Below are 24,896 nucleotides of genomic sequence, written 5' to 3' on the forward strand. Positions count from 1 at the left end.
CTGTCTGCCTGTGTATGCATGAGTGCACTGCTGACACACGTGTGTTTATCTCAGTATGTACCATTTCGATGTGTAGTTTGCAGAAGACAGGTTAGAGAACTCGCATCTGAAGTGTGATTTTTCCAGGAAAGTGACAGTCTTCCGTGAACAAAATTCTGGCCTTGGGGAACAAATTCAACAACAAAAATAATGTATCATATCTTGTCACAGTATATTTTCATCTTCAGACCCCATGTTTTATGTTCTGTGTTTTCAATTTCAGCTGCAGAGTGAGCAGGATGTGTATGTGTCACGGATACTGAACAAGCAGCAAGAACAGCTGCAGCAACACAACCATCAGTGGCCGCACAACAACCTCCACCTTACACAGGGCCTGCATGTCGGTCAGTATAGCTTACATTTTGTGACCTAGTTTAACATTTTCTGAACATACAGATGGGCACCCGCCCTGTCGATGAATGGATTTGTTGGTCGGTTGGTAGGTGACAGAAAAACAGTGGCTTGCAATTTGCAGTTATTTAGTTTCATGGAAATTATTCTGGTAGATCAGCTATCAAGTCAGTCTGCTCGTGTCTTTTGGGAAGTATGGATCTGTTGTGCAATGTTCATTTTATTTGGAGAAGGAATACAAATTTGTGTTTGAAGCAGGTACATGAAAGAAAAAAGTGATTATTAACGTGCAATGGGGAGGGGGCAACATATCTGTGTCACGAAGAACATAACATGTAGACATGCATAATTTGTGGGTGTTTTTAATGAAAAATAAGTGAATTTCACCAATACACTAAAACCACGTTTGAAGGGGAAAATCATCTTCTGCACTTACCAGGTCCTGAAGTTGGACCTGCTGAATATGTGTTACATTTTGTTGGGCTGTGGTTTTGGTCAGCGAGATCACTGTTACATTATAACACAGAAGACTCAATTACCACAACACGTAATGTAACGGCAACCAGGGTATATAGGCAATATAATTATAGTTCTAGCTTCATGCCAGTAGAGTATCACTGACAGTGACAGACTCACAGTACCTTGATGCTGCAGCTGGGATGATTTTGCCACTACCAATTGTTATTCACCAATTGCATGAGGGCCTTCTGCCTTTGCTGTTGTGGGTTAGTGTTCACATGGTACAAAACATGCCTGATACTGAGGTTTGTGTTACCAATTCTTCACTTGTGCACACGGTCTGCAGCTTCAGTATTGCCATAGAAAGCTGCAAATTGTCATTCACTTAATTATGGCATACTTATCTATGTGACAGTCATGCAGGCGAGTGTTTTCTGTGGCAGAAAAACTGCTCAACGTTTTTTTTACATGGTTCTAAAATATTCTATTTCAGCAGAACTGCTGGTTGAAACAGTGTGATGGTTTTGTAATTAACACCTGAGTGACGAAGTCCCTTGAACTTCTCCTCTTGCATGCCTTTCTGTAAAGCAATTTGGAGACCTGTCAGACAAAGATACACTGGCTGCAGGCATACACCTTTTTTCTGCTGAACTTGTCAGTTTACTTTTACCATTGTTGACAGTCATTCTGATGTTACATCAGGGGACTGTCTGTACACCCACTGAAAACATCTCACCATACTTACCCTGGTATTTTTGTAAAGGTAGTCCATCTGATGCTGAGATCAGCAGGAATTAGTATGTGTGGAAAGGCCAGGGATTGTTACCCTAAAAGCACTAAACACGGCATATAAGCTGAAAAGAAACACTCACCTAAATGTTCCCATGGGAGCCATGCTGACACTGTGAGTAATGAATTGCTGATCACTCCCTATTGGTGTAGGGTTCCAGTTGAATGACTGGCAGGTTCTCTTGTTAATTTCTAAATGCTGTTCCATATGATATGATCAATATCAGTTATGCATGACTGAGAATCCAGAATTGAATGCATTATTTCTGACTTTAGTTTGGCAGTCATCAAAGTTCATGAGGCGGTATAACGGTAATGACGAGCTTGGCGTGTTTATGATGAGAGTTGCTAAAAGCAGTAATCAATCACCATTTGTTTATGGAGCTTTAAGAGAGAGGATCAGATTAAGTATAATGGGCAACTGTTAATTCTGTTCTGCATTATTCATCACATTACATTTCTCTGTTGTGAAGCTTAAAATGGTATGATTGTTTTGACCATGCATCCATTATCTGTTTATCTCGATCTCTCATTGTCCTCTCATGCAAATGCTACATTTATTTCTATTCTATTTTTCTCTCTCTGATTTTTGATTTTTCTTATCACTTGACAATATTGAATGTTCTAGAATCAAATGCCAGTGTCAAAAATAGGGTCAATGAAGTGTGGATGTGGACAGTTAACAGCACAAAGGCACCTTGCAGGCATTTCAAAATTGTACATCAAAAGCATAGGAATTGTTTTTAAAGAAGTTATATTTATAGCATTTGTTTACAGGCGATCTTGCAAACATTAACATGAATTGAATACTACAGCAGTCCCGCTCATGAACAAACACCCTTGGGCCATAACAAACCTGTCCGTACATTGCAGGTGAATCATGCTGCCAACATTTTCCTGATTTCACTCATTTGTACACTAGTGCCTTGGGTTTTTCCATCAAGATTAATTATTCTGAAAAGTTCTGGTCAAAGGGTGTGTATCATCCAGGAAACACTTATTTAATTATATAAGGTAAGTTTATAAAGCTGTGCAATTGATATGAAAAACTGTAATATTTCCTCAAATTGTCTGCAACACATCCCAAAAATTCATCTCAAGTTAAACATTGTCCAGTCCTAAAACAAAAGCATTGGCTGTTTTATGATTAAACAGGACAAAACTTGTATGAACAAGAATCTGAAACTGATCTGAGAGTCATTACTCAATATATTCAGTTTGAAAGGTACTATTTGGGAGAGATTTCTGCAAATCCCCACAGGTATTAAACAAGTCCCAGGTCTTGAAAGTACTAGGCAATTGCAGGATTTAGGCGACTGAGCCTTCTTACCAAGTTTTCTAACATACAATTGTGTCTTTGATCTCCTCAAAGGGTAGAGTTATTCCCTGAAGAATTCTCACACCTGTGTTTTGCTAAGACTCTTCATGGATTCCAGAGTATTAGTATTAGTTTGTTTGTGCTTACTTGAATAAACTCTTGAGTACTAGTACTACAATACCTCATCTTGGATGATTGGGTTCTTTATACGCAACATTTCTTCAGATCGAAGCTTGAACAAAGAGTGATATAATTTATATAGGAGCATGCAGTTGTTTAAAAATTATTATGATTTTGATCATGGCTGGCTTTGATCACTTAACATTGGAGTATTTATTTTGTTTTGATCACGTGTGCAGTCAATATCTCATTGAAGCAGATGTAAATCATGCGCTGAGTTAAATTTATTTAAAGGTGTCCAAAATGTTGCAGAACTGGAAACACACTGTGCTTTAGCTTTTATATATGGTTGATTTTTTTTGCAAAATGTGTTTATTAATAATGTGTGTGCAATTGCTGTTGTTGTTGTTGTAATTGTCACCCCCCGCGGGTTAGGGGGAAGAATTTACCCGATGCTCCCCAGCATGTCGTAAGAGGCGACTAACGGATTCTGTTTCTCCTTTTACCCTTGTTAAGTGTTTCTTGTATAGAATATAGTCAATGTTTGTAAAGATTTTAGTCAAGCAGTATGTAAGAAATGTTAAGTCCTTTGTACTGGAAACTTACATTCTCCCAGTAAGGTAATATATTGTACTACGTTGCAAGCCCCTGGAGCAATTTTTTGATTAGTGCTTTTGTGAACAAGAAACAATTAACAAGTGGCTCTATCCCATCTCCCCCCCTTTCCCCGTCGCGATATAACCTTCGTGGTTGAAAAAGACGTTAAACACCAAATAAATAAATAAAGAAAGTTGTTGTTGTCATTGAATCCTGTTCCTAGTTTCACCATTTACTTGCTGCCTTGTTTATCATTTAAAAGAACAATTTTCATTTTGGGGGTTATAATTCTATCATGTGGCGGCTACTGTCATCTAAGGGCCCGGTAGCTCAGTTGGTAGAGCACTGGACTTGTGATCGGAAAGTCGCAGGTCGAATTCGGGCCGGGACGGACACAGGTCAACTTTATGTGAAGACCCAGAGACGGAAGCCATACCCCACCCCCGTGTCACCACAATGGCACGTAAAAGACCTCGGTCATTCTGCCATAAGTGCAGATGGCAGATACCACCTAAACACACATACACTTAACAAATGCCGTGAGGGCGTAAAAACTCAAATTATCATATAACCCATATCATGTCCTTAAGAGACAAAATAGTTAGCCTGTAGGACAGTAAGCATTCTCTCTTTCCTTTTTACTGCCATCAGCTTCCCAGTCAGCAGTTGTCTGCCAGCGCTCACATCTGTTGCTCAGAGAGCGCAGTGCAGTATATCCTTCTCTCCCAAACAACGTTTTGTCTTTCTAAAGCCAAATTCCAGATTGACAGACACAATTAAGTGGCATTGGATCCGTCCGGTGGGCTATTCATACCAGGAATTAACGCAGGCTTAAGCCAAGGCCAGATTAGGGTGGTCACGTCTTTGCCCACTGGGCAAGAAGTCAAGTCTGGCTGTGTTTTGCTAGTTGCTATTGCCTTAAGCTCGTGGGTGGTACTTGTTAGCTTACATACATGTGTGTATTACTCATGGGTTGGAACTTTCGAAACTACTGTTACTGCTTTGAAAGTCTGACATGGACGTTCTTTGTGTGTTTCTCTTGGACATTTGTGGTGTTTCACAAGTCAATTCTTATTGATGATGAGAATGGAGGGTATGTGTTCCAGGATTGTTGATATGGTAGGAGAATATTTCAAATTTGTCTTTGTTGTTGATCTCTACTGAGGTTTATTTTGTCACTTGCTGTCAAAAAGGCATTGCATGCTCACTCTGCCATCTCTTACATTTTATTACTAACAATTAAAACCTGCAGTAGTAAAGTGTCACCAAGTAAAGCCATGTAAGGCAGGTCATTCCAGATGTGACTGTGACCGGGTTTTAAGTCTAAACTGAATGTAACATACACCCTGTGTGTGATGTGGCTGAAAACACCTTCGCGCGGAGGGGTTTTGCAGCCAGAGCAGTGAAGATAAAGAGGGAACATTTTCTCGGCTTGCGCGCTAGCAAGCAGGATGTCTCTAGGCTGCATACTTTAAAGGGTGATTGAATTATCTGAGATGCTGTTAAAGATTGAGCAGGAGCTAGCACCTAATGCTGTGAGAAGAAAGAAAGTGGATTTACTTAACTTTCTCTCAGAATTGTTGTGGTCCTAAGAGTGGGTGGGATGGGGATGCCGGAGAGGGGTGCTGTCATTAACTTCTATGTCATGCGACCACTGACCTGAGATTTGAACTCATTTTCCAAGTTGCAATGACATGACCCATATAATGCTATTTAGATGATTTATTCACACATGCATAGAGTACTTTTCTGCACGTTTCTGGACACATTTTCCATCTGATGAAGAAGTTCGTCACATGCAGTCATGAGATGCAATAAACTCGACGTTTACCCTTTTTTTATGCAAGTTCTTTACCTGTTGAAATGTACCACAAAACGCGCCTCAACTTGAACATGTAGAATTTCATTACTATATTGATTCCTGTCAGAAAATTATAATGACACTGTGTCCACACCGAATCCTTCCATGAATGACCCATTTCAGATCAGCAGCTGATCTGTTGCTGGCAGGATAATCCTCTTTGTGTGGAGTATTTGCCACAGTTAATCCCATCACACAAAGGCAGTGCGTCGACAGCCTCAGCCCGCTTGTTAGTTGAATACTGCTTGTTTTCCTCATTTCTTGTTGTTTTGAGACTTTTTAATAATTATATCAAACGCCAGGGTAATTTTTCAAAGCGTAACATCCCATTATATAGAGCTAATAAAAAGTACTACATCGGTGCTACATTGTCACATCACATTGGTGCTAGTTTTTTTTAATTTTTTTTTTTATATTTGTTCTCTCTTAGTCTATGGGCTTTTGTTGATTCCAGTTGAACCTGCTTGCGGTTTTATTAGTGTCGTTTATGGAGACTGTGACAACACATGATTTGGTGTTATGTTTGGAAATATGTATACTTGAGGGTTTCACTAATGTTAGATTAATTCAACAAAATGTTTGCACTTTGCACAGGAAGTAGCCTCGCTGTTGATTGTTTGGCATATGATGCACATTAATTAGGCTGAAAGATGCTCCTACCCAGTCTAATTAAGCCTGAACACATCTGTGGCTGCAGTGGACATGATCACAGACACAAGCAGGATTATATATCTTTAATGTTGAAATAACTTGGGGCTTAAAAGAGCCAACAACTGAGAAGAACTGAGGCCCCTGAAGAATTGACATGATGTAATTGCACTTCAATCTTTACCTTTCAGATTTAAGAGGTCTTAGTGAATGGGGACAGGGTGAGAAATTGAATTTACTTCTTTACCTAAGAGATTTTAGGGGGCCTGAGTAAAATGGGGACAGGGTGAGAAATTGAATTTACTTCTTTACCTAAGAGATTTTAGGGGGCCTGAGTAAAATGGGGGCAGGGTTCATAATTGAACAATATTTGATCGCGGTTTACACTGTAATCCACACCTGAGCTGTGACAGAAATTGTGACAGGTATTAGTGTCAGGCTGTTTTAAATCACTCACACCTGGTTACTGTAATGGGAAAATGTGTGTGTGTGTGTGTGTATGGGGGTGCAGGTGGGTGCGTGCATGTGACGGTTGCCAAAAGATGTTTGCACATACGTCTGAATCAACAAAGAGTAACAGATCATTCCAATGGTATAGGTGGCTCCAGAATTTTTTTCAATTAGTTTTAATACCCCAGATGTAATCATGCATACATAATCGTAATTCACAGAGTACTTTTAGACCTGACGCAGTCGGGTCAATCATTTTGAATGAAAACTTATACATGAGTGGCCCTTTTGAGGCTGCAAATTTGAGAAAGAATAGGTCTTGAAAGTCTGATGGAGTCTTAAATTGAGATATTGAGGTCAATTTACAGATTAAATGGAAAAATATAACTTAGAAAACAAGGTCCGTGAGGGTGTCTAACAATGGAGAGTCTTCCTGCTGAACATACCTCCAGGGCTTCTTTTGTTGTTTCAGATGTGATAATACTGGACATTGACAGCATGCATTAATTGCAACAGGTCTGTATTTTAGATCATGTGTCATGACCGAAATGAAAAGTTCCATTTTTCTTTAAAATGAACACGCCTGGTTTGGTTTTGTTGTTTCAGACACCAGTGAAGGGGACACTAACAACAGCACCACATCAGTCCCTCTTTCCAGCCCCGGCAGAAGTAAAGAGCTTCACACGAATAGTTACTGCACTTCTGCTTGGACAGGTAGGGTGTGGGTGGTGTGTTTGTCTGCATGCATCGTGTCTGTTAGTATGTGTGTTTTTGCATGTGTGTGTGTGTGTGTGTGTGTGTGGGTGTTTATATGTGAGTGTATATAATCGTGTCGGAGATCGAGACTCTGTCAGTTGGTAGGTGAGTGCAGGTGGATCGCTCTTTAGTGATTCAGTGTTACAAGTGTATTTTCAGTCAGAGCACATTGAAAACAGTGTGAATTAAAACACTGTGAGTCTGAGCTTCTGCATGATATATTATGTTTCTGCCATGGGTTTGGATGTAAGTTTGTAGTCAGCAAGTTAAATCTCTATTGGATCATATTCATGTCAGCGTTATTGTGTCTTCAGTCAGGGTGACATGGACCTGTGCACAACTAACAATTTTTCTCACACTGTCTAAACATTACCGTGTTTCCAATCAAGGTTCTGACTGTTCTGTGTACAATTTTTGTCAAACATTTTCCCGCCCAGTTTATGTCTGCTGATCAAATATATTGTATTGTTTCATTTAAAAAAAAATATTAATGGATTGATTTTTTACAGGCAGGAGCACAGACAGGTCTGTAGTTAATGGAGGAATACCACACAAGGGGGAGGAGAGACATGATTTATCTGTTCAGGATCTTGGCAGTGAAGGTACGTAAGAATACTTGTAGGACATGGTACCGGCAATATGTGCATGAGCCCAGGCTCTCATGAGAGGCACCTCTCATGAGAGGACACCTTCTGTTGTCCCCTTTTCTATTAATTTTACTATATTATACCTGTCAGGAGAGGCCATCTGCAATGTAGGGATCGACACTTTTGGTTTGTACCGAGGGTTACCTTTCATAGCAGCCAGTACCATTGTATTGAAATTTGTCTGTTTTTATATAATCAGTAATATGTGTAAGCTAAATACACGTGACCTGGTGTATCACTGAAGAATTTATTTAATGAATGACCCAACTAGCAGGATAAACATTGGTAGTAGTTGGCGGTTTAAGTTGTGTCTTATATGGTAGGTGGAAGGTCTTTGGAATGGTAAAAGTGTGTGGGCGGGGATGTAGCTCAGTCGGTAGCGCGCTGGATTTGTATCCAGTTGGCCGCTGTCAGCGTGAGTTCGTCCCCACGTTCGGCGAGAGATTTATTTCTCAGAGTCAACTTTGTGTGCAGACTCTCCTCGGTGTCCGAACACCCCCCGTGTGTACACGCAAGCACAAGACCAAGTGCGCACGAAAAAGATCCTGTAATCCATGTCCGAGTTCGGTGGGTTATAGAAACACGAAAATACCCAGCATGCTTCCTCCGAAAACGGCGTATGGCTGCCTAAATGGCGGGGTAAAAAACGGTCATACACGCAAAATTCCACTCGTGCAAAAAACACGAGTGTACGTGGGAGTTTCAGCCCACGAACGCAGCAGACAGCAGTACAAGTGTGTTAAAAGAGAAATGGAGAGGCATCGTGTAATGTGTTTGCGTGTTTATGTATGTGCCTTTCTATCTGTTTGCCTGTCTGTCTCCGTTTTTAAGCTTGCAGTGTGTGCATTAAGCATGTTCTTGATATGTACCAATCACTTTTTAGTCTTATGATTCTGAAAAAAAGATCAAAGAATCTAAGCTGCCGTGAAGTGTCAATACAGCTTACCACAACAAATGTAAAGGCAGTATTCTTCACAGTGTGTCATTGTTTAAAACCCCCACTTGTACTCTGTTGCAGACTGTGATGCCCGCAGTTCCACTAGCCTGCTAGAGTCAGAGTCGGTCTACCTGCCCGTGTCAGAGGACTCTCCACCTACCCCCCAGCCCACTCCTCAGCACACACTCTTTGCAGCATCACATCCAAGACAACCTGTGAGTTCTCATCCCCACACCAGCCCTGCGGGGAATCTTCAGTCAGCTCTGTACGCAGCAACGGTCACAAGATTCTCTGTGTCAAGCCCATCGGGCGGACTTTCTGGACTCAGTCCAGCCGGAGGATTTTCTGGTTCTAATCCAAGTAGAGGATTTTCTGGACTTAGTCCGGCTGGAGCGTTTTCTGGATTCAGTCCGGCAGGAGCATTTTCTGTGTCTATCCCAAGAGTAGGTGTTTCTCCCTCACACTCTCCTGCGACTTCCAGAACGCAAACGAGCCCGGAGACCAAGTATGAGTCGCGGGAGAGACGGGTGATACGGCCCTTCAACCAGGAGATCAGCCAGGGCAAGCTCAAGACCAAGTTCACCATTGCCAAAGGCCCCCAGCCGTCCGATGCCGAGCCGACCACTCACACGTCACGCAGCGAACACCCCCCTACCGCCCACAGCCAGGACTATGACATGAGTCTGGATACCTCCTCCCGCCCCTCCCCCCTCCCTGACCACACCTCCTCCTCCCGCCCCCTCCTGCCTCAGCCAAAGCCATCGACAGCTTCTGTCGCTGCCGCCCATGTGGGTTTGATCCATCGTGTGGCAGACTCTAGACGTAGTGCCAGAGAACAGCAACTGCAGCAACAAGAGACAATGCGACACACCCCTCCCCCGTCTGGGCCTGTTGTCCAAACTGGATCACAGATCCCAACCAGTCAGTCCAAGAGCTCCAGGGCACGCATGAAAGGCCTGGACTCAAACCGGCAGGCGGAGCTGAGCAAGCTGGTCAAGTGCCAGCAGAACGCAGAGAGACTGAACCAGCACAGGGACCGCGGGGCCCCCGGGCTTCACCTCAGCACAGACTCTGGGTTCCAGTCCCGCCCGGCCAGTGACGCTGTGCTGAGTGATTATGGCCAGGAAGGTGAGGTGCAAGAGAAAGTCGCGCTGTCTTCTGCTTGTGTCCTCTTTCTTATCTAAGCTGCCTGCATATATGTGCATCCCATTGGTGCACCAGTGATCCATTTTCCAAGCTGGTACAGTGGTAGTTCCATGTTGGAATTATGCCAATAGAAGCTGGTCAAAGTTTGCCATTGGCCAATCCAAGGAAGCCAAAAATTGGAATGATTATATTAGATTTGAAGAGAAGAATATGAAAGAAATATTTACCCGTAGGTCTGGCCAGTTACCATGCTGGTTTTTTGGGTACTGTCTTTAGGATTCAACTAGTACAAAATCAGACAGTGTTGGGTCACTGAAATCAATTGGTGTGCATAAAGGTATTCGTGAAATTGTTCAGTATGATATGTCAGGCATTGATATAAGCCACTTGAAAAGCCTGTCATAGCTACACCTTGTAGTTGGAGTTTGTTGGCAGACCCATGAGTTTATATCTTACGATGATATTGTAATTTATGAATTGGTTGCAGGTCAGACAGCAGCGACACTGATCCAGTCGGTATGGCGGGGCTACTGGGCGCGAGAACACAGTCTGGACGTGGTGTCTGTGCGCAAAGAGATCCGCGCCAGGAGGGCTGAGGATCATATCCTTCTCCTCAGGGCTCAACTAGACAGGTGTGTTTTGGATCTGGATCTGGTATAGGTACGTTGCCGGAGCCAGTGTTGGCTATCGTCGCAACGGAAACTGGGAGAGCGCCTATTTGAGAGTTGCCTCTATATTTTGGGCATAGTGATGGGGAAATCATGCCTCACTTTTATCTTGCTCTTCAGCTTATTAAAAGTTCATGTGCTGATAACGGCTGTTGTTGTTTGGACAGTCCACCAGCTCCGATGATTTCACAGACCTGTTTACCCTCCCGGATTGTCCGGAATTATTACGGATTTGGGGTCGTAATTCCGGTATTACGGAAAGCTATCGGAAATTCCGGTCGCGAGAACCTTTTTCCGTGCGCGAAAATTCAAAGTCAAATTATGGTATTCACCAGGACTGTGATTTCCCTTTTACCTCAAGGCCGACCGGAACAGGCTTGTCCGCGCATGTGCACACCAAGGTGTTTGTCGGTCAACGCGCGGTTTTTGGTCGACATGGGTCCGGCGAAGCGTAAGGCCGATCGCGCTGTGGACAAAACACTAACCAAAAAGGCCAAAGTTGTTCAGAGATATATACCAAACTATCAAGCCAGGTGGCCGTGTCTGGTGAAATTCAAGAAGAGTGAATCGCATGTTTTTTGCACTGTGTGTGGGTCGGACTTCTCGTGTTCGAGTGGTGGCGCACACGACTGTAAGAGGCACATCGAGAGTACTCGACACAAGCAGGGGGTAGGGATTTTTTTGTTTTTTTGTTTTTTTGTTTTTTGTTTTTTGGTCAGGGTAGAAAATAACTATACAGTGACGCAAAGAGACTGGACTTACTATACAAAGAGAAAGACAACACATTACAAAACAAATGAGACAAAAGGGATGCGGGGTTATCCCCCTTGTGTCGTCTGCCGTCTCTTACTTTCGTTTTGACGCTTTTTTTCTTCTTTCTTTTGACAAATGCAATAAAAAAAAGTCTAGGGTCGGCGGGGAAAAACTAGGTAGGGTCGGGTGACCAGAAACATACAACTTTTTTATTTTTGCCTTGTGGTTTTATTTTTAGATAAAGTAAACTTGTCTTTTTTAACTTGCATATCAGGTGTCCTTGTGTGTGTTTGTGAGCTTCTGTGTGTGCACTACAATACTGTTGAACATGGTGATATTTAATTTTGTACTTGTATTGCATGGTAGCACACGTTCAAACATATCGTTTTCGAGCTGGTTTATGATTGATAAAAAAGATTACTCAAAGATGCCCCAAATTACTCAAAAGCACCTGAGTTGCATTCCTGATTTCCATTTTTTTTTTTTTGGGGGGGGGGGGGGGGGTAAACAGGTCTGATTTCAGTTTGAGGGTTAAAAAGCTGGCTAATACTGTGTTTTGAGAAGGGGAGAGAGAGTGTGTCAGGGTATGAGCGGCAGAGAGTATCTTAGTCTCTGTCTTTGTGTATATATTTTAGTTTATGAGTGTGATGTTTAATCTGTTCTTTTATGTTCTTTTCTCTGGAATATTACAATAACTGAATGGACAAATGCAGGAATATGTGACCAACTCAGTGTATTTCAGGGTAGGGGGAGGGGGACAAATGAAGGTGAATTTTGTTATTTTGTGAGGTCATGTCTTAGAACCCACATGTTTCTGAAAAATGGTGTGAATTTGTGTCAATTACATGTTTTTGCCTTGTCTTGGTATGTCTAATACTTATAGTATGTCATTGTAAGCCTGGTTGCAAGTCCTTGTTCATCTGTATTCTTTTGGCCTTATTGTCTGTTTATATGCCTACTTCAGATATGAGGTTGACCATGTGTGTTCTACACAGGAAGGTGTTATGAGATCAATCAGGCATGGGAATTGTCCGCCGAAAGGCAAATTTCCGCCAAATTTATTTTTTTGTTCCGCCGAAAAAGCAAAAGTGTCCACCGAAAAAATAAATGGGGGAGGCAAAAATGGTTCTACAGACTGAATTTAATGGCAAACTTGGAGCTTAGATGACATCAAATTGCACCATTTGGGTTCTTTGGAGAAAAAAATTCCGGGGGGGCATGCCCCCGAACTCCCCTAGCAGGGCTAGGCGCTTCGCGCCGTCGACTTTGCCGTTACTTACAAATTTTCAGCCTTTTTTTTACTTTTTTCAATTCCCATGCCTGATCAATGATTGCTTTATTTTTCATTGCACTTGTGTCCTCTTTACAGGCACAAGAAGCTGTACAATGAGGAGAAGAGACTACGCACTTTACAAATGGAAGCCATCCGTGCTCTGTATCATGAGGTAGGTGGTGTAAATGTTGTACAGAACCGAAAGCTAGCTGTCCTTTTTATTACATTTAGTCAAGTTTTGACTAAATGTTTTAACATAGAGGGGGGAATCGAGACGAGGGTCGTGGTGTATGTGTGTGTGTGCGTGTGTGTGTGTGTGTGTGTGTGTGTGTGTGTGTGCGTGTGTGTCTGTGTGTGTGTGTGTAGAGCGATTCAGAGTAAACTACTGGACCGATCTTTATGACATTTTTCATGAGAGTTCCTGGGTATGATATCCCCAGACATTTTTTCATTTTTTCGATAAATGTCTTTGATGACGTCATATCCGGCATTTTGTAAAAGTTGAGGCGACACTGTCACACCCTCATTTTTCAATCAAATTGATTGAAATTTTGGCAAAGCAATCTTCAACGAAGGCCGGACTTTGGTATTGCATTTCAGCTTGAAGGCTTAAAAATTGATTAATGACTTTGGTCATTAAAAATCTGAAAATTGTAATTAAAATTACTTTTTTATAAAACGATCCAAAATTACGTTTATCGTATTCTTCATCATTTTCCGATTCCAAAAACATATAAATATGTTATATTCGGATTAAAAACAAGCTCTGAAAATTAAAAATAGAAAAATTATTATTAAATCTAAATTTCCGAAATCAATTTAAAAACAATTTTATCTTATTGCTTGTCGGTTCTTGATTCCAAAAACATATAGATATGATATCTTTGGATTAAAAACACGTTCAGAGAGTTAAAAAGAATAGAGATATAGAAAAGCGTGCTATCCTCCTCAGCTACCGCGCTTTTCTGGATTGTTAATTTCACTGCCTTTGGCACGAGCGGTGGACAGACGATGCTATGAGATGTGAGTTTGACTGAGCTTGACTGAATGTTGTATTTTCGCCTTACGCAACTTGTTTGCTTTTTCTATTTTGTGGTAAAAAACACACACACAAAAACAGATTTTGTCCTTGCTTCTTAACATAGGCATAACTGTTCTCATGCATATGAAACAGAGCTGATAATGTAAGTGGAAATATCTACAGAGTAAACTCAGTGCTCAAAGGAACTTTCAGAAGTATTTGAAAAGAACATTCTGATGAGAGTTAAATTATGACAAAGCAATGGAAGCAATGAAAACTACACAAGTAGTAGCAACAAATGAATGGACATTGCTCGATCGATATTGACATTTTGCAGAATTTCTTCTCATCGGTCGGTTTCAAGCAAGATTAATTCAACAGTGCTTGTAATATTATAGCTGAACTGTGTTCTTTTGTTTTCTTGTTTTTGTTTTAGAACTCTTTGAAATTCAAACAAATTCTCTTTTTTTCAGGTTCAACAACTCAAAACGCAAGTGCATGCTCAGAGCTCAGCCCCCAATAGCCGTCCTGGAACTGCCGACAGTATGCTCTCTTCCGCCCCTTTACACCTTGGCACTGCGTCCAGTTTCAACGACTCGCAGCGTACAGCAGAACTGGAACGCACCTGTCAGAGTCTGCAGAGCCAGGTGGGTGGTGCCGTTATCACCTGTAGGATTTCACTAGAGAGGAATTGTGTGGTGTGGATTTCTGATAAGTTACATTGGTTGTCAAAACTGAAGCAACCCCCACCACACACACACACACACACACACACACACACACACACACACACACACACACACACACACACACACACACACACACACACACACACACACACACACACACACACACACACATTCGTTCACTTGCATGCTTGTGTGTGTGACTGTGGGTGCATGCATGCATGTGTGCGTGTGTCTAAAAGTTCTTAATTGTCACTTTTCTTGACTTTAGGTGAGTGAGCTACAACAGGCGCTACAGTCTATGACCACCCATGTCTTCAGGCAGGACAGTTTGGATTACAACTCCCTCTCTTCTGCTGCTGAAACAGGTACAAAATATTAAGCTTGTCTTACTATATCAATTATCATTAAGTGGGAATTTTTCAGGAAGCGATCGAGTGTGTTGTGTTTTTATTTTCACACTGGTTACATCTGAGAGACAGCTTATTTCACTGTTTTAGAAGAATTTAATGGCTGACCTAAGCTACTTATAATGAAAATAAATGGGTGGGATTCTTCGGGTATATGCTGGAAATCCGGATTCGTAATGTCTGTGGTGACGTTTTTGACTCACATGCGAAGCAAAAGTGAGTCTATGTACTCACCCGAGTCGTCCGTCCGTCCGTCCGTCCGGACGTCCGTCCGTCCGTCCGGACGTCCGTCCGTCCGTCCGGAAAACTTTAACGTTGGATATTTCTTGGACACTATTCAGTCTATCAGTACCAAATTTGGCAAGATGGTGTATGATGATAAGGCCCCAAAAAACATACATAGCATCTTGACCTTGCTTCAAGGTCAAGGTCGCAGGGGCCATAAATGTTCCCAAAAAAACAGCTATTTTTCACATTTTTCACATTTTCTCTGAAGTTTTTGAGATTCAATACCTCATCTATATATGATATATAGGGCAAAGTAAGCCCCATCTTTTGATACCAGTTTGGTTTACCTTGCTTCAAGGTCAAGGTCACAGGAGCTCTTCAAAGTTGGATTGTATACATATTTTGAAGTGACCTTGACCCTGAACTATGGAAGATAACTGTTTCAAACTTAAACATTATGTGGGGCACATGTTATGCTTTCATCATGAGACACATTTGGTCACATATGATCAAGGTCAAGGTCACTTTGACCCTTATGAAATGTGACCAAAATAAGGTAGTGAACCACTAAAAGTGACCATATCTCATGGTAGAAAGAGCCAATAAGCACCATTGTACTTCCTATGTCTTGAATTAACAGCTTTGTGTTGCATGACCTTGGATGACCTTGACAAGGTCACATGTATTTTGGTAGGAAAAATGTGTAAAGCATGTGAGTCGTATGGGCTTTGCCCTTCTTGTTTTGGTTGTTAATTATACAAATCCTTCAGCCTTAAAACTCTTCACGATTCATGACATTGTTCAGTCCCACCCATGAAAATAAGCTTGTACTTAAAAATTTAAGTTTTTACAGTCTAAGATTCTTTGGTTTCAGACTGCCTGAGCTCAGTACAGGTACAGGAGTATCACGACAACCAGAACAAGTCTGCTGATCCGCAGAGTCAGCCCACTGTGTGTCACTGGAGTAAGTATCCGCTCTTTCTGTTGAAAGAGTTTAACTCGCACATCAGGTCTTTTCATTTCACTGTGTGGAAAAGAAAAAGGCTGGGGATACTCTGTTGCCTGTGAGATTTGATGTGCATTCCACTTCTTGTAATTACTTCCATTTTCTAAGATTACGTGTCAGTCTGAGCATGATCCTCCAGCTCTATGAACTGATATCACGACTGTGAGAAGGAACATTTCTGTGTGTGTGTTTAACCTCTCCTCTCCCCCTCTCTCCCCCTCTCTCCCCCTCCCAACCCCAAGGTTAATACAGGATGATCCTTTATATTTTTGTTCATTATTCACACAGTTCTAATCTGAGTCGGTGAGTGTGTTTATATCAGGTGAACTGCTATTTACATTTGTTTATATTCGTCCCACAAACAGTATTGACCTGATTCATAATCATGTCATAGAAAGTTTTTATACCCAGTTAAGCGCTCACACAAATTTTCTTGTACGTCCCACATGATCATGTCATGCAAGGTGTTTATAACCAGGGAGCCGCTCTGACGATTTCTTGTTGTTCGTCCCTCAGGCAGCATCCCACACTCACTGTCTCCATACCCGTCAGAGGAAGAGGAGATGTATTTCCGCCAGGTACCGCACCACGGCGCCCCCACACCGCCACGCAACCTGACCCTGCAGCACAAGGGGGAGCACTCCGTCCTGCTGCAGTGGCTTCCCTCGCGCGTCAGCATTGATCATTCTGCAGAGTCGAGACCAACGGTTGTGGGTGAGTGAAGCTTTGGAGAGACAGTAGAGGTAGTGTTTGTGTGTGTCTTGTGTCTGTCTGTCTTGTCTATCTCTGTGTCACTGTGTGTCTGTATGTGTGCCTGTCTATCTGTGTGTCTGTCTGTCTTTCTTTCTGTGTCTGTGTGTCTGTATGGCTGCGTCTGTGTGTTGGGGTGGGGTCGGGGATGTTAACAGTAAGCAAGAGGCCACATTGAGACCTAGTCGAGGTTTAGCTAGAGATTTCTTTCACAAAATTTGGAAGGGGGGGGGGGGGGGGGGGGGGGCTGCATTACGAAGTGTAAGGGAGGATGTATATGAGTTCGAAATTTTTCCAGAAACTTCTGTAGGAAGTTGAAGAAGTTCAATTTGCTTAACAAGTCCCGTACTGTTAGCAGTATCTTGCAGGGTGGGTTGCTGTTATTTGTTATTTAAAACAAAATAATAAAAATAAAAATTACAAGGCAATTTCTTACGTTTGAGCGAGGGGCAGGCACTCATCATCCTCCATGATAACAATTACCACTTTATCAAATAATAGGTTGGAAACAATGAGTAACCTTTTATCTCTCTTTGTTGCAGCCTACAGAGTGTACATCAACGACCAGGTGAAGGGGACAGTCAGCAACCACAAGAGCGTGGCTCTCGTCTCAGGACTTCTTCCTTCAGCTACATACAAGTCAGTATTTGAACATGCAGTTTGGATCTTAAGCAGTCTACAGTTTTGCTGCATCTTTGATTCATATACTGTTCAAAAAAAGAAACGCATAGTTGCTACTTGCCAAATTTGTTTTATTTTTCGAAAAAATTAACAGAAAATCCAATATTTAGATTATTTGTTTGAAATTTGGTATGGACACAGTTGAATGCACACACAGTTCATTTGCATCTTCAAATCAATCAGTCAATCAATACGATTGGGTGCCGAGGCTGTCAAGTCAGTAGGGGGTGTGACTGCCTTGAGCAGCAACAACTGCCCGGCACCTTCTGGGCATGGACTGGATCAGATGCCGGATATCTTGCTGTGGGATGGTGTCCCATTCCTCCTGAAGTGCCTGCAATAGATCGCGGTGATTTGCCGTCGCTTCTTCTCGCCTGCGCACACGTCTGTCCAATTCATCCCAGAGGTGTTCTATCGGGTTCATATCTGGCGACATGGATGGCCAGGGAAGCACCTGGACATGGTGGTCGGTGAGGAACTGGGTGGTGAGTCGTGCTGTGTGCGGGCGAGCGTTGTCCTGCTGGAATATGGCATCCTGGTCAGCCAGAAGAGGAAGGGCGTGTGGGCGCAGAATTTCCTCCACGTATCGCTGGGCAGTTATGCGCCCTTGGACGTGCACCAGGGTGCTCCTTCCAGCGGTATTGATCGCCCCCCACACCATGACGCCTCCACCACCATGAACGGGTGCCTCATCCACACAGTTGGGCGCGTAACGTTCGTTTACTCTCCGGTAGACCCTCCTCCGACCATCATGTCGCTGGAGCAGGAAGTAGGACTCGTCGCTGAACCACACGTGTCTCCAGTGATTCCGGACGGTCCAGCGAAGGTGCTGGTTGCCCCACTGCACTCGGTTCTGGCGATGGCGGCGGGTGAGGACAGCTCCTCTGTGAGGTCTGCGAGCTCTCAAACCAGCTTCATGCAGGCGGTTCCGCACGGTCTGGTCCGATAATCGGTGTGGCCCGGGGAGAGCCTGGACAGAAGATGAGGCCGACAGGAAACGATTCCGGAGGTGGCGGAGCCGTATGAAGCGGTCGTGAGCAGCAGTTGTCGCCCTTGGTCTTCCCGCTCGTGGCAAGTCAGCAACGGAGCCAGTGGCTTGAAACCTGACCCACAGTCTACTGATGGTGCTCTGGAACACGTGGAAGTGCCTGGCGATTGCACTTTGACTTTGGCCTGCTTGTAAACGACCCAATGCAATTTGGCGGTCTTCTCTGCTCAATCGGGCCATCTTTCGTCGCTGAATTGTCGTCTGATTTCTTTGTGGCGAACAATCCGCTTTTATGGGTTTTGGAAGACATGGTGAGAGCTCAATATTCCCCGAGTTTCACGAGATTACACTGAAGCATGACGAGTGGTCATGCCAAATGAGCAATTTTGACATTGTAGCCACTGATAACGCATGCGTCACGTGCAGAGCTCACTTGTGGCAATGGACGAAAGGTCGACGACCAGATAAACATTTTCTGCAGTTTGGTGGATATCCTTGTAGCCATATAACTAAATTAACCAAATATTACAAGCTATGCGTTTCTTTTTTTGAACAGTATATTTAGATAAATTATAACTTTGACAGATTCAGTGCCAAGATTGAGTTAAAATAGTCTATTTGATCAGTTTTACAATCAATCAGACATGGGATTCTTCCGTAAATTTACGGAATTCCGTAAATTTTTAGGCTCCAGGGATCATTCTTGAGATTCGTGCAAATCCGCTGAGAAAATTTTGGGGTATATGTAGGTATAGACCCAAGTTTTTCGGCCGGTCCGCTGATCGCGACGCTCCATTCCATTCTATTCTTGAACGGTTGGTTCCTAAAACGGTCAGACTGTTGCTGGTCGATCCGTATGGGAACGCGCTCTTTGTCTCCTACAGTCACCGTTTCAACGTAGCTATCGGGGATTCAGTATAAGCATACCGTATGAGAATGATTCGGCGCCATTTTTACATCGCTTCGAGCCACCTGCCAAAATGATGAGGAAGCTAAAGCGAGACGAAACCGTTCTAGCCCGGGAAATTGACCAGCAGAAGTACAAGAAAAATCTCTGGAGATTCGACTGGCTCGATGAAGTTGTATCATTGAGCTGGAAATACGAGAAAGGCCAGAAGACACAAGACGTGAAACTGAAAGTTGGCGATGCTTTTGCTAAAATCAACTTGCCGGGAAAAGCTCAGTGCACTTTGTGCAACGATGTTAATGTTATCAACTACGGCTCCAATGGAAAGACTGCCCTCAAAAGCCACTTGAAAAGCAACAAGCACCTGACTATCCTGAAAACCCAGTCGGGTAATCAGTCACTGGGGTTGTTTGGCACCGACAAGGTAAGAACATTGAAACCACACCGTCACACGCCACCACCCCACCCCCCCACCCCCCGCCTCTCTCTCTCTCTCTCTCTCTCTCTCTCTCTCTCTCTCTCTCTCTCTCTCTCTCTCTCTCTCTCTCTCTCTCTCTCTCTCTCTCTTTCTCCTCCTTATTTTGAGTCTTAGCGTAAAATTAATTTGAGAAACATGGGAAGGAAGAGAAAGGGGGGCTATGATTAAGCTGAAATATGCATTTCAGGGCCATTTTTGTGTGTCTAAAACACTAAAAACCTTCAGCTTCTGGGGGCTTTGCCCCCAGACCCCGACCAGGGGCGTTGCCCCTGGACCCTACTGGGGGCCGCAGAAGGCCCCCAGACCCCCACCTTCTTTTTCCTTAATTATCACTTTTTCTGAATCCCATGTCTGATCAATCTTCTGTGAAACAGGTTTTGTTGTAGCATAAAATCCATCAATGTTCTTCTCTGAAGCAGTTTACTCTATTTCACTGACTTTGTGACACATAAATTGAACATCCTTTACTTCATATCCAACCTGTAATGGAGTAAGATTTGTTTGCTTTTGAAAAATCAAGAGAGAGAAGAAGCCTTGTCTTCAATGACATGGTTGAATTCTAACAATTAATTTCTATCTGCTGCAGGTTTTACATCAAAGCGTTTTCTGGCTCTGGAGAGTCGTTTGAGAGCAACATTGTCATCGCTCGCCTCGCTCGTGGCAGTGAGCGACAGCGACCGACAGACAGCAGTGACAGCGACGTGCTGCCAGACAGCGACAAGGATCGCGACTCATCCGACGTCATCGATAAACGCAGACTGCGCAAGAGAGAGAACCGCAAGCATCGTAAAGTGAGGTCTCCGCGCTCAGAGAAGAAGCTTCCCCGGACAAGCGGAGAGACCAAGGAGGGGGAGGAGAGTTTGGGGAGTGAGGAGGGAGGGAGGCAAGCGGCGAGCAGTGGGGGACACCATCATCATCAGCCAGTCCAAGAGTCACCGGAGGAGGGTGCGGTGGGAATTCTCACGCAGCCCACACTGCACAAACACCGACGCACACGCAGCAAAGAGCAAAACGAAGTGTCCTCACTGACGTCCGACTCTCCAGGCTCCACGCCCAGCAGGCAAGGGGACGACAGCCGTCCCCCCTCCCGAACCACCCACACCCCCTCTCGCGAGCTCTCCCAGACCCCCGTCATGAACCAACGGCGGGCGGGATCTCCGGCAAGAGACCTCAGCTTCAAGTCTACGTCCCCTTCACTGGACAAGCGAGGCGGTGACCGCTCCAGCCCGGGGAGTCAGGACGGAGATCGCAGAAAGTGCGGAACTCCCCCTGTGCTGGAGGCTGCCCCCCCTGAAACCCCCGTGGTTCTCTCCGAGACGTTCACTGTGGACATGGCTAAGTCCTACCTGCACAACCTGGACGGTCCCCTCCCCAGCAACAGCGCTGCTGCACCTGCGGAGGATGAAGGCGGCTCAGTGAAGGGGCACCAGCGTAAACGCAGCAAAGATTTGAACCAGGAAGGGGGCTTGGTGCCGGCCGCACAAAAAGACAGAAGCTCTCCCGCCAGCCAGGTGGAGGGCGCAGGGGAGGAAGGCGGCAAGATTCGCACGCATCGCCGCAACCGCAGCAGAGACCTCAACACCCCCACGCCCATGGACGACGCTCGGAAGGGGGAGGAGGAAGCGGGTGGAGGAGGGGGAAGGGAGAGAGAACCGTGCAGTACACCTGTACTTGATGGGCGCAGACGTACCAACAGCCGCCCCAGCAGTCCCATGATTTTCGAAGGACCCGCTATGGGGGCGGAACACAGAGACACGGACTCCGTCAGTGCTGAAATGCCGCGTCGCATGACCACTGCGGAGAATCTGATCCAGAGAGTCAGCGGGGTGAGGAAGTCTCCCTCCCCGAGCAGCGTGGGCGGCAGTAGAGACACGGAGGAGGGGGGAGAGAAGAGGTCTCCCCAGCACGGCAACCGATCACGCAGACATTCACCGAGCCCCGACTCTCTACCCGACAGCCAGGATGAAAACCCACCTCGCCCTCTTTCTCTCAGGCACCGGACTCGATCCGTGGGATCCGAAGGCGACCTGGTGGGTGCTGTCAGCGGCAGAAAAGACAAAGAGGCGAGCATCGTGTCCACTCTGCTAGCCAAGATGGAAAGCACGCTGAGAGAGACCACCTCTCGTTTGCGCAAACGATCCAGCGAGGAGGAAGAGAGGAGGCGGCCGTCAGGGAGGGCGCGACATGTCAGCGAGTCTGACAACGACATGTCGTCAGACCCTGGCAGCCACCTGCCGCCCCGAGCTCCTGCCGCAAGCGACAGCTCCTCCCCCAGTCACTCTGACGACAACAAGGCACGCTCACATCGCCACAGAAGGTGAGGATAGAAAGAGATGGGCTTGAATGCTGGGGATTGAATGACATATTGTTCAAGTGGATAGAGCTATTTGGATGTGGGAAACATGATCAAAGTTTTGTTTTTATTGTAACTATGTGTGGGTGTGAATTTGGTTACCAAAGCCTGTTTTCCCCCCACATCTATAGTCACTTATTGGGATACAAAATTCTTGGGTTTCATTTCTGTCAATTCATTCATCTTTTCATGGGCTACTCATACCCTTACCCATCCCCCAGGATGATGATCAAAGAGTATGCAATGTTGTTTCAGGAGTCCCTCCGACCAGCGGCCGCTGTCGACATCAGGCTACAACTCGGACCAGGTGACAGGACGTGCCACACACAGCCCCATCATCATGGAAGGCAGCAAGAAGGGGAGCAACAACGTCCGACGCAACGCTTCCTTTCACGCTCTCTTGCCCTCCAGACCTCCAGACTCCCAGCCCAGCCCTGCACCTGAGGTTAGTGATAGTATTAGCTACATGGATGGTATGTTTGTATGCATATGTTGTTAATGCACAAGTATTCTGGGGGGGGGGGGGGGGGGGGGAGGCGGCGAAGCTTAGTAGCGCAATGGCTTTTTAACCAGTTAGCCGCTTTTGATGTTGGTTTGAAACCTGGTCTTGGTGGGAAATTTATTTCCAAGAGTCAATTTTGTGCAGTTTCTTCCTGATGCCTGCACACCCCTGTGTGTAAATATGTGCACAGTAAAGATCCCAGGCTCGTAGCGAGTCTCATGACTTGAAAAACACAAAAACAACTTGCATGCAGGAAAAAAAAGAAGACTTGAAAGTTCGACTCCGTTGCTGCAAGCTATCCCAAGCGATAGCAGCCTAAGTTTTCTTTGGTAAATCCTCTAAGGACGATAAAATATACTAAACCCAACCAAACCAAACCGAACAAAAATCAAAATGCATAGGTGTTGCGATTCTTATATTCCCTACAGACCCCTTACCTTTTAAGGTGCTTACGTTGTGTATTGTTGCTGTTATTAAGATGATTATATTTAAGATTGTAAGGCGCTTAGGATTTGCGCCCTATAAATATCATTATTATTATTATTATTATCATTATTATGTGTAGCGCTGGACCTGTGGACATAGTGAATGTGGTTTTTATAACAAAATTTAAGGGGTTTTGCATGTGTGTTTTTTTTAGCATCCTTTGCTCTAGTACATGTCATTAAAAACTCATTTTGTTGAGAGAAAAAATCCAATATATTTGGTTTTCTTGTGGGCAGTGAAATGCTGTTGACAGGTTTGTACAGTGAATAAATAGTAGAGATTTCAAATTTATTTTCTTGTGTTTTGTGTTTCAGGAAATGGCCAGTGGGGGAGCTGCAGGGGGAAGGAGGGAGGAGGTGACAAGTCCACAGGTGGGTTAGCTCCCTTGTTTCACACAGCCCTAAAACAAAGCACTAAAATGCATGAGGTTGTAACCGAGAAAGACAGGTTGCGTCATTGCAGGTCTTTGTTGAGGGAACATTTCATTCTGTCGTCTGTGAGCACTTCTTGTTCGTTGCCGATGGAATGTGCTGTGTTTCGTAGCTGTGGAGAATTGACTGAGGATCATTAAACTTGCTTGAAATTTCATAAAATCTACAGTGGAGCAGAACAAGAACATGACCAGAAAAAAGTTCTGGCAAATTTCAAACTCAGCTAATCAGATAAGGAGTAAAACAAGAAAATCCAGAACAAAACTTTGATTTCATTAGTTAATTTTGTGTTTGTTGTTTTGTACTATGTCCCACTATCATATTCATCAAGTGAAACAAATTTTCTTTTGTTTTTGGTTTTTATCAATCCCATATTTTACTGTTGGTCCTTCTGCTAAACCTGTACTGAGTTTCCTCACCTCTGTGTCTAACGGGCTTTTTTTTCATGTCTTTTGTTTTCTGTTTAGGTCTCTTCACACAAACCATAGTTCACAACAGGTACTTTTGTGTGTTGATTTTTATTTCATTTTTCTTGGCTTTGATAGACTGCAGCAGTGAATTTTGCAGGTTTGCACCTAAATTGAACACTCAGGTAGCATTTGCTAGGCAACTGTACCCCCCCCCCCCCCCTCCCCCTCGCCCTTCCCACCTTCATGTTACTTCTGGCTCCAACTGATTGCAGAATGTTAGAATCAGACTCATTGTCATTTACATCTCATCAGTTCTGGTTTTGTTGGTGTCATAACTTTTATTGCTATGTTTGTTGTTTTGTTCGTTTGTTTTTTTGTTTCACAACTTGTCAGCAATAGCTTATATATCTAGATTTATGTTTCCCCCCCCCCCCTCCCCCTTCCAACTTTAAATTTTTGTTTTTTGATGTTTTTAGTCATGGAAATTTCATGGCTTTAGGAATCAAATTGATTCAGCTGTAATTTCCGTTGTTGTAATCATGCCATGGCTCATGATGCTGTCTTATAGTTTAGTGTACATTCTTATCAAATGTTCATCACTTCATGCTATGTTTATTGCTTCATTAGTGTTACATCGCTTAAAGTGGTTTGTATTCTTCCATGATCTTTTTCTTAAGAATTTTGTTTGTGTTTGTTGGAGATATATCTGTGTTATTTGTTCTTGTTAAGTTTTTTTTATTGCCTCAC

At 43.9% G+C, this 24,896-nt stretch overlaps 1 protein-coding gene across 2 annotated transcripts in view; it reads left to right on the forward strand.

The window, feature by feature from the left end:
• Positions 1 to 262: 262 nt before the first annotated feature.
• LOC138954556 (uncharacterized) overlaps positions 263 to 24,896 on the forward strand; it is a gene marked incomplete at its 5' end in the record, with an annotated part of 32,006 nt that continues 7,372 nt past the window's right edge. The window contains 15 exon segments of one of the 2 annotated variants that reach the window (XM_070326371.1): positions 263 to 383; positions 7,239 to 7,346; positions 7,898 to 7,990; positions 9,054 to 10,100; positions 10,606 to 10,750; positions 12,909 to 12,984; positions 14,307 to 14,480; positions 14,791 to 14,887; positions 16,032 to 16,121; positions 16,680 to 16,877; positions 17,456 to 17,552; positions 20,554 to 22,284; positions 22,576 to 22,765; positions 23,623 to 23,679; positions 24,207 to 24,237. In XM_070326371.1, coding sequence (XP_070182472.1) covers positions 263 to 383; positions 7,239 to 7,346; positions 7,898 to 7,990; positions 9,054 to 10,100; positions 10,606 to 10,750; positions 12,909 to 12,984; positions 14,307 to 14,480; positions 14,791 to 14,887; positions 16,032 to 16,121; positions 16,680 to 16,877; positions 17,456 to 17,552; positions 20,554 to 22,284; positions 22,576 to 22,765; positions 23,623 to 23,679; positions 24,207 to 24,227 — 4,245 coding nt within the window. 2 annotated transcript variants of the gene reach the window in all.

Source organism: Littorina saxatilis, unplaced genomic scaffold, assembly GCF_037325665.1.
Source record: "Littorina saxatilis isolate snail1 unplaced genomic scaffold, US_GU_Lsax_2.0 scaffold_918, whole genome shotgun sequence".
Lineage (NCBI taxonomy): Eukaryota > Metazoa > Mollusca > Gastropoda > Littorinimorpha > Littorinidae > Littorina > Littorina saxatilis.